Raw genomic sequence first — 10,503 nt, forward strand, 5'->3', positions numbered from 1 at the left:
AGGGTTCTTCAAAGCATTTCTGAGGAATATTTATGAACTTGACTGCTACTATCTGTACTCTTCTACTTTTGTGAGAAATGAAACTTTCACCTCTAGAACTGTCAGTTTAGACTCGCTCATACTTCTGAGGAAAGATAGGAGATGGATTAACCCTTAAGATACTTACAGTTTTCTTTTTGGTTGCTTGTTTCATTTCTGTTTCATTTTACTCTAGTTTGATGTAGGCAAGACTAAGATTTGACAGTGCCAGTTTTCCTTGGCATTCAGAAAATACAGTGAGAGGAATTTCAATAATAGGAGCTGTGGGAACTGAGTACTTTTGAAACTGACTGTGTCATTTAGGGAATGTCAAATACTGTGTGCACACAGTCACTTAATTTCCTTTGCCCGCAAAATGAGCTAGATATAAGCCAGCTCCGACTCGGAAGTGGCATATCAGTGTTAGTGTGACGGCGCAGCCAAGATGAGAAGTCCTGCCTTGGTGCACAAGCCAGGGTATGATTATGTGCACATGTTCATGCAGATATATCTTCATGGGCTAAGTGGGAACCAACTTCATAGCTGTTTAGCTCAATGCCAAGGTGGCAGTTACCAAGTAGTGTTGCAAATCTGCCCATAAACTCTATACCTTGAAGTAAGAAAATGGTATTCCTGTAACAAACTACACTAGGTCATGCCCTCAATGGAAGAACCTATAGAAGAGAGGACAATTTATTAGGGTCTGAGGTCCTTCCAGCACACACCTTAGTTGCTCCTGAACTCCTGAGCTCAGAAAGTCATTATGAATAGAAAACCCGAGGAATTCCTGATACACAGCTATGATTTGTATTAAAACCTGACAGGACAGAGTTTCCTACTGCCTGGCAGGATCTATAGCATGAGGTGGCTGCAGCCCTACCCCCATATTTTGGAGCTCTAGAAGGTGAAACAGACCAAAGTTAGTAAGTGCTGATGACAAGTAATAATTACATTAGAAAAAAAAATCCCCAAAGTCCCATGCTTCCTTATGTATCTCAAAGTCATGTAATATAATTTTCCGGCATGGTAAGTACTAATTGAGAAATCAGAGCTGCATAGACCACCTAATTAATTTTTTATACATATTTCAGTATTTATACTGTATAGTGGATTAATTAAAACTTTAGGGCACTGTGCATCTCAAATGACTGTTGTGACTATTGACCTGCAGGCGCTTGACGAGCCTCGTAGAGTACCTGGTTGTGGGGGTTGCCATTTATTCCAGTGGGAAGCCGAGAGTGGCAGCTGTTAGGAAGCTAATACTTGCTCAGAGATGCTACACAGTTAATATAATTATTTTGCATTCCAAGTACAGCAAAGCAACTGCGCTGGCTTTCTGACTGTGACCACTATACTTACTACTTGGAACTGGTGGGTAACATAAGTACCATTATACCTCCTCTCCCAGTGCAAATTTCCCTTCACTTAACCAACCACACGCAGCCAGGAAAAGTTAGTGGGCTGGAGTATCCTTGAATGTGATTAGCATGTCCCCATTAGTGCCCTGGGTCAGGAGGAGAAGACAGTGAGTGGGATAAGGAGGACGACAGTTCCCTCCTCCATCTTGCAGTGCCTAAAGTATTACTTCCTTCAAGTTTTGTGGCTAAGAGGGAATGGGGAAGTAGGATGATGACAGAGTAAAGATATAGAGTAACGCTGGGCAGGAGCCAGACCATACTTTGAGCAGAGCTCAAACAGAGCTACCGTTTGCTCTGAGCAGAGAGTGGGAGGGCTGCTCTCCATGCTGGCTGCATAACAGCAGTCCGTGTGACTTGGAAATGAATGATCACTTTTGCTTGATAGTCTTCTGCAAATATTTTGTATTATATCAGTTCTTTACCAGATGTGGAAAGTATCTCTGAAAAAGATTATTGAAAATAGAGACATTGAGGTATGGAGATTGTAAATCTCTATTTAAAAAGGTTTGTAGAGTGATATGCTGCAGTGTATTTTCAAAGCATTTCTTCATATTTCATACATACAGTATATAAAGACCATGATTAGAATGGCTAAGAAACAAATCCTCTCTGCCTACCTAGGTCATTCTGCTTTATACACAAAAATAATTTACAAGAGAAATGTGAAGATGGAGGCTGTTTTCCTAGGCTGGTGGCAAAAATAGAAATGCAGCCAACGTTTTGGCCTGGTTCTGTTCCTACTTGCATTGGGGTAAATGGGGTAAATCAACAGTAACTCCTTTGAAATCAATGAAAATAAAATTAGGTAAAGCACGACAAACAAAACTGTCAGGCTTATTGTCATCTGTCTGGACCTCAGAACATTCCAATACTGTGAGATATTTGTCATCAAACTAATTAAACTCCTTGATTACAGTAGCCACATAACTAACATCATCTTAGATCTGCTGGATTTCACTGATACCCATCATTGCAGTTTCCATTTGGAACAGGCCTTCCAGAAGTTTTTCTTAAAGCTGTAAGGTGGTTTAAATTTTACATAGCACAGTACTCCATTTTCAGTAGGCTGCTGTTCCTCTTGGCAGGTGAGAACAGAAAGCGTACATCAAATCAACTGTATACTGAGTTGGCTGTGTATCTTTGCATGGCAGAGGTGCTGCTTGAGTCTTGTTTCTAATGGAAATTCCCCAGGACTGAGTTAAAGTCTGTCATGTGTTCCCTGTTGGGTTTTACTAGTTGGAACAAAGAATTGGTAACCTCAGGATTTGTTGTAGCAGTCCATATGTGCCTCACTCCTAAATGTTGAGGTAAGATCTGGAAGTGGTAGTAGGCAGCTGAATATTTTCAAGTGGGATTTTGCACTGAAATTCTTTAGCCGCGGACAGACAATTGTTGGGGCAACTGATTTTGCTGCGACATGAGGATGGCAATAAGGCAGTGTTGTGGCAAACCCTGCTCAGAACAAAGGCAGAACTGAGGTAGTGTCATCGGACAGAGGAGATGCTCCATAGTATTGCCTTAGCCAGTTACCTCTGTTAACATCTTCCTCAATCCTGATGGTGCTGCACAAACAAAATGCATGCCCTGTGTGGGAATACTGCAGGAGCGGTCATCTGTATCCTTGCTGTATCCTGACAACACCCTAAGGAGAGGTATGCTTTCCTCGGTCTGTTCATTATGCCTGTGAGGCCCTGGAATTTGTGATCTCTCGCGTCTCTTCCAACTCTGTTTCCTGTTATTCTGTGATTCCACATGGAGAGTGTGCAAGTGGCAGTTTGAGATCCATGCGTAAAGAGACATTTTAAGTTACAATCCCAAAATGAGGAACCATCATCAAACCAAAAGCTTTTTAAGTCAGATGAAGAGAGTCAGCTTGTGTCTTACAATTGTATTTTAGGAAAGACGGGTAATAAAGCAACACCTTCCCCCTATCCTTGAGTCTCACAAGAGCCAGACATCCTTCTTTCCTCATAGCTCACAAAGCCTTGATCTGGAAAGTAAGTCCATACATCCTATAAATAAAGTCCACTAAGCTTCATTGCTTCATCCAAGACAAAAAGAAACATTTACATTATTTCTATGTAGAATAGCATGGTACAATTGCTCGCTGCTTTTATTCATTTGGAAATGTTGCTCAACCTGACAAATGAAACAGAAGTCTGGCATACTTTTCCGTGGCTTGTAAACACCAATTTATATATAAACAACAGCAGCCAAATGTAAATAGACAATCAGCACAGCAAGGAGATTGAAGAGATCAGTTTGCAAAACATGACAGATTTTCTTCTTCCGGCATTCTTCTCACTCCTGGTTATCAAAGGCCAGCATACACCAGCACCTAAAGCAGACCTGTTTGAACATGTTCTGCCGCCTTTTGTACAAATTTAAAAGAATGGATCCTCACGCACGCATTCCAAATCAAGAAACAAATTTGAAAAAAATTGCTACAATGCATCGACTGATTTCTTTCCAAGACAGCTACTGAGAAGCTTCTTGATCCATTCTTGCACTGACAAAACAAGAGGGGGAAAAATGTACCTTCTGTAATTAAAAATTAAAACCGGTCCATTCCCTGCATGCTCAGTTTCCTCAAGGGAGAAAAAAAGTACCTTTGCTCTGCTTTTACTGCTTGGTGTCAGCAAAGTACTCCAGAGCTGAGAGAGTATTAATTTTTGTTCTCAGCACAAAGATACTACTAACATACCAGGACTTAGCCATAATTTAACATATTAAAATGAGGGGGAAAGGGACGGTATTATGTTATAATAACAAATAAATGGCATAACTATAAAATTCTTTTTCCCATAACAAAAGAAGGAACTGTAGCCAGCAGGTGAGCAAGAGAACACTACAGGGTGTGGTAGAGATACTATTAAATTAACTGTGCAGCCAAAAACTGTGTGCGTGCGTGTGCGTAAAATATCGGGCTATTTCAAACCACAGGACCATGACAGCTGTGAAAAAGGAGTGCCGCAGGGAGTTCTTTTAGAGTTTGATTTTTAAAAAAAAATGTTTGACATGGAAAATGTTTTAGTACAAATAAAGCAACTGGTATCGAACTTAAAAAGTCTATGTGGAGGGGGAGGGAGAAAGAAGAGATTGCTGTGTGGAACAGAAATGAATAATTCATGATATTTAAAGAAAGAATGCCTCCGAAATGTTCTGCAAGGCAGTCCATGCTGATAACTCGGATGGTTATTTTCCCCACATTTAAAGCATCATTAATTCAACATCTTTGTAATTTTTTTTAAAACCTTGTAAGATATTTCTGAAAGGAACATTATTTAACTTAGGTTAGGAACTTATTTATTCAGATAATTTCATATAAATATCAAAGAGATTAGTAGAATTATTTAACCATAAAAAGACAGCTTTAGTACTTTAAGAAAAGGATCTAGGGGGGTTTTTTGTTGCTTTTTTTAAGAAAAAAAACCCAACATCATTGCAAACTAAAAATCAACCTCATGGAAGGGGGAAAATAAGAGGAGATATTTTGAACATTACTCCTCCATAGGACACCAGTACAATATAGTGTTAGTGAATGCATTGTAGCAGAGCTCCATATGCAATCAGAATCCAATTGTTACTGGACTGTGTACAAGCACATACTGTGCTCAATGGTCCGGTGAGGTACTATGGATATGATGCAAAGAGAACTTGTGGATTAGACATGTACAATTTATTAAAAAAGTGAAACAACCGAACATTTAAACTGAGCTGAATACAATAGCGCTTCAGGTGGTAAAAAGGGAGAGTTCTGAGAAATCCAGTGACTGCAAAGACTTCAGCTATTGTTATTTATTTGAGGGGGTTGGAAAAAAAAAATCTAACTCTTGAATGTCCTGATTATATTATTTTGGATTTCTGAACTTTCCCTCATCGCTACATTCTGCTTTCAGTGTGGAAAAGTTCATGTAAAACAGACTGATTATTGTAAATCTCAAAAATGTACAGAGGAGCAGCCTGTTAAAATGTAGCCTACAGATAGTACATAACACTGACTTCAAATAAGAAGCTTGAGCCAAAGTGATATTCCATTAAATCATAGCTACTGTGTAATTTATCCAGCACTGTATTAATTTTTACATTACAGATTACACTGCTAAACTATTTCAGCCTTCCTTCCTTCTTTACATTGACTAAGCATCTCAATGGCACTGTGTGATGCATTGTTGCAGTGGCTCAGAAGTGGGAACACCCATAGATGCTATATGATACGACGTTGCAATGCTTATTTTGGATCAACAGTATCTCTTATTTTCTGGAGTATTTGTTGTCCCCTCAATGCAGAGGGCACACACTTTCAGTTTCCAGTGAACAGAACACAGAAATTTTAGTAACTGAACAACTACATTATCTATCAACTTCAGTAGGGTCCCAGATCTAAGAGAAAGTTAAAATTATATTTTGAGCTATATTTAAAAGTTATTTAATTTTATTTTTCTCTCTGGCTACCTTAAAGGAGTTGTCCCAAGACAGAGAACCTCAAAGCAAAACAAGAAACAACCTCAACCTGTGTTGAGCCAGCTAGGTAGCTTTCCCAGGATCACTGTATTCTCGATATTGATCACTGTATCACTCGATACTGAAAAGAAATCACCCTGCATTAAACAGGGCTGAAATGTCTTGGGTTATAACAAATTTCTCCTGTTTTAAGAAACATGTGGCGACAACAATTTTTTTCCTCTGGGAACTGCTGGGGTTTCCTGGGGTATCTTGTCTGTGTGTCTATGGCCTTAAGGCCCATTTTGTGCCCAAGCTTACACGCTTGATTTGAATATTTGCTTTTGAAAATGAAAATCACGAGTATCATATTTATGTTTTGCCAGTTTGCCTACCAGCTATCTGCTAACAAAAAAGTTCCAAGGGAGCATGGCAAGTCGGTGCCCAGCGAAGCCTTTTGTTTTTGCAGATGTTTAGGCTTAGAGGAGTGCTGTGGAGCACAGGCAATCCTAGGTCCATGTTTGCACTTGTCTGCTGCTATTCTCTGCTCATTGTCTGAACCTGCATGCATTGTTCTCTCGACAGGTGATAACTACCCTGTGCAGTTCATTCCATCAACAATGGCAGCTGCTGCTGCTTCTGGACTCAGCCCTTTACAGCTCCAGGTATGTGCCAGAACAAAAAAATGTGGGATCAAAGCCAACATTTTAGGGGAAAACTGCTAACCAGCTGTATGCTAAATAATAGTCTGAACGTTAAATAATTTTTTAGCACAGCCCAGGAGGATTAACACCTTATGTACTTACGTTACTGCAAATATAGCAACGTGTGGCCAACCTTGATACTGTGAGTGAAAGACATTGTTCTGTGTGTTTTATATTGGCAGAGTTAATGGATTTTTTTAATTATATGACCAGTTGATTGGAGATAATGTTCAAAGATCTTTTTGTACTTTATTTTCATTTAGTCTTTCCCCTGTAGCTGAAGTGCACTACCTTCAATTGGAGCAGTGAGTGTATCAAAACAACTGTGTGTTATTGGGTTTTTTTCTTTTTTTCAGACAGTGTGGTGCTGACAATACAATAAATTGCAAACTCTTCTAGCTTCTGTATTTAGATAGTATTAACCATTCTGTGCATTAAGCTGGTCGGATGCCAAGCATGGTCAGGAGCCTTGGTTTGGTCATTTATTGACAATGGTTATTTATTTTTGGCATATATAGAATGAAATGTTGTCAAAGTAAGATTTATGTGCCATATTATTAGCTAGCTTTTTGTGGCAAGAAGTTTTTAATTTCACAAGAAAAGACACAACAATGTCATAAATAATGAAGAAACAGTCAAAAGCTTTCAGAGTTAAAATGTGTGGAAAGGAAGTGACAGTGAACATGAGAGGAAAGGCCATTAAAGATGCATGTAACTATTTGCAAGTAAACCTTTGAAACCCCGGTTTGAGTTAGATTAGAGTTAGGTTCAGATGCGAAGTAGGAATAAATTGTGCCTAGAAAAGCAAAGTACTGCCATGTTAATATCCAAATATCTACTTTGCTTACCCTTCTGCAATTATATCATTTTCCAGAGGAACCAAAGCAAATTAAAAATCCTCTCGTCTTTACCCAATGCTGATATTCTTCTTGCCAAGTTAACTAAGGATAAGTGAGAATAGAACCAGATCTCACTGTTCACTAATGAACAGAACTGGTGAAAAAGACCCCTTGAGCTTATGTCTGACCTAACCTACAATCAAAACTTGAAAAGAGAGCACCCTGACACTGCAGGGAAGGATCTCCCAAAAATACTTTTGGGTCATGGTAGTAGTATGTTAAGACTGTACCTTGGACAGGCTTCAATCCAAAGGGGAGTTTTGCAAAAGGAAAAATAGCAGGTATCCTTTGAAAATCTGTATTTGAATGCTTATTGAAGCAAAAGTCTCATCAGCTTTAGCTGAGAAAATACTTCAGAAGTCAGCTTTGTGAATAGAGAGACTATTTTTGCTACCTTTGAAATGCAATACAACAAATAGTGAGCCTACACAAGACTGTAAGGCAGGAAAGGATAAAAACTGTTCAGTTGCAAAAGAATCAGGATCTAAACCACAGACATTCCCAATCCTTTTCTTTTACAAAATCTATTTGTAGCTTGACCCACAGATCTATTTGCACATCAGCCTTGATCAGAACCTACAGCAATAGTGCAATTTCATTAATTTGCAGAAATGATAGACTGAGCTGTTAAACATGACGAGCACAATTAGAGAGAAAACACAACAACCAGCAAAGAAAGTGGTGCTAATAAATTCAGAAACATTTGAGTGCCTGAGGGGCCAGAATTTCCCTTCAGATATATTTGTTGTAAAAGAGTTTTTTGTTTGTTCCCCCCCTTTCTATTTTACTTGAATTTCACCTTTATGGGATTTCAAAACCTTTACTGTTTCATGGACATAAGAGCTTAAGTAATAGAGCACCTAATCTTTAGTTGGTACCTGCTCATCTGATTGTCAAATTGGCTGAACTGAATTTTATTTACTCCTACTATTAATATTCTCTTTGTGTAAATTCCCTAAGTGTTCCCTAAATGAACACTTACTTGGGTGTGTTTGTTGGAGGGAATTTGTGTTATACCTGATGCGTCATGAAGACTGTTAGGGGCGTAGCATTTCAGCTCATTTTTCCATCTTGCTTCCCTTCCCCCTGCTTTCTCTGTTTTGCTTCCTTTCTTCCATGCACCCCACCCACTTATTTATTTACATGAATGCTGTGACCATGGTATCTGAGTATTTCCCAAGTGCTTAAAAATACTGATCACAAAACTAATCTCTGTTCCTTTCAGGCAGTGGGAGAAATAGCTAATTCATTTGCAGGTTTGGTTTTGTTTCTACATGTGAGCGTGTGTGTGATATCTATGTTTGGAGAACTTGGGGAGGGAAAGCTATTTGAATTGAAAAAGCTTTGCAGTAGCTCTAACATTTCAACTTTACCAGGGCATTATTATTAGTTCCAAAATTATATTCCATAATCCATATCCAGCTGCAGTGGAAATTCTGTCAGCTTCAAGCTTATAATCTCTCATCTTTTTTCAGTTATGTTTTTTTGGGATGATCATGCTTCAGGTAGGAGCTAGCAGCAATTTTATGTTCTCATCTTTCTGTGTGTTAGGACAACTTCTATGGAAGCTCTGAATCTAATAGCACAGAAAACAATTTACTCCCAGGTATATCATGTAACGGTAGCAATTATTCCACAGAGGACGTTTCTCCAGTGGACAATTTGCAATTAATGATTTGCCCATCTTATTCAAGCTATTTAGCGTATTGGTATCAAAATGTATTTTCTCTGAATTGTATGTCTGTATTCACCAGTGGATTATATATCTCCGTGAGTTAAAAAACTTTATTGAAATCATATCTAGGAATTTCTCAAGTAACTAGTTTCACTCTCACGGACCTTGCATTAAAAAATAAATAAATAAATAAATAAATAAATAAAATTAAGTTCTCCTTCAGCAACAGACCTGTTTGACCCATCTACTCTTAAGATTTTGCATCACATTGATCAGCTAGTGGTAAAATACCATTAGTATTCAGTTGTAGCTTTGAGTATCCTGAAAGAAAGTAGTAATTACCACGCGTTTATGCCAGTCCGTGTTCCTGAAGTGGTGGCTTGCTCCTGCTTTGGGTTGACATCAGATAGCTTCTTTTTATCTGTATTTTGATCTCATGAGGGTGGCATTGATGACGTTGTTGACAAAAAGACTTAAAACTCTGTGTTCCACACTTCCCATTGACAGCTCAGCCCCATCTCACCAGTTTCCTCAACAACTTGGCCAAGATTTAAATAATATGTGTGATAGGACCAAGCCTTGCTAGGACTCTCAGTGTGAGGGAGGGTCTTGCTGATGAGGGAACAGTTCTCTAGGTATGGTCTAAGAAGAAGGACCAAGCTATTTCTGTTCACCCCTCCAGCTACAAACAACTGTGAGTGAATCCCGTCAAATCAACCTTCTGCTAAATAGGTTACAGATATATTACCAAATACACCTGTAGCAGGTATGCATAGTGGTGTGTGAACCAGTTCTGATGCATGTGTGTAACAAAAGCATGTTGCTTTAATTAATCAGTGTGAGCAGTAAAACCTGTCAATAAGTTTCCCTTTGCTCCTCTTTTTTATACCCACCTTCTCTGGAGTTTCTCCCCTTTTCCGTTTCCCTGAATTTTTTCCCTAGTTGTCAAGTGATTGCACTGATATTAATTGATTCTGGATATGTGTACCCAGTAATCTTGCTAAATGAGTGAACTTGATAATTGAATGGGTTTTCCCAGCTTTCATGGTTCTGGTAACAGTAACCTAGTTACTGGGAAGTCTCAGTGGTGGCAGAGGTGGCACCTATATGTGCTTACTTTCAAACAAGGAATGTTACTACATGCTCTTTATTGTTTAAAAAAAATCTGCCTTCATTCTTAGATATTTCTACAAAGCAGTCTATGCGATAAATAAGAAAATGTCACAACGCTCTCAACCACGACTGATAAACTGTTGATAGAAATGGAAGCACTACGATGATGCTAGCTGGAGTTATTCCTAAACAAAGTGAGCTCTAGGAAAAAAAGCAAAATGAAAAAGCTTTCG

General features: G+C 38.7%; 1 protein-coding gene across 6 annotated transcripts in view; it reads left to right on the plus strand.

Moving 5' to 3' along the window:
* Window positions 1–10,503, plus strand: part of SOX6 (SRY (sex determining region Y)-box 6) — a 375,092-nt gene that overhangs the window by 276,705 nt on the left and 87,884 nt on the right. For all 6 annotated transcript variants that reach the window (XM_009328553.1, XM_009328554.1, XM_009328559.1 and 3 more), the window contains one exon: window positions 6,465–6,544. In XM_009328553.1, coding sequence (XP_009326828.1) covers window positions 6,465–6,544 — 80 coding nt within the window. The remainder of the gene's footprint in view (window positions 1–6,464; window positions 6,545–10,503) is intronic.

The sequence above is a fragment of the Pygoscelis adeliae genome, unplaced genomic scaffold (genome assembly GCF_000699105.1).
Source record: "Pygoscelis adeliae isolate BGI_AS28 unplaced genomic scaffold, ASM69910v1 Scaffold166, whole genome shotgun sequence".
Taxonomy (NCBI): Eukaryota; Metazoa; Chordata; class Aves; order Sphenisciformes; family Spheniscidae; genus Pygoscelis; species Pygoscelis adeliae.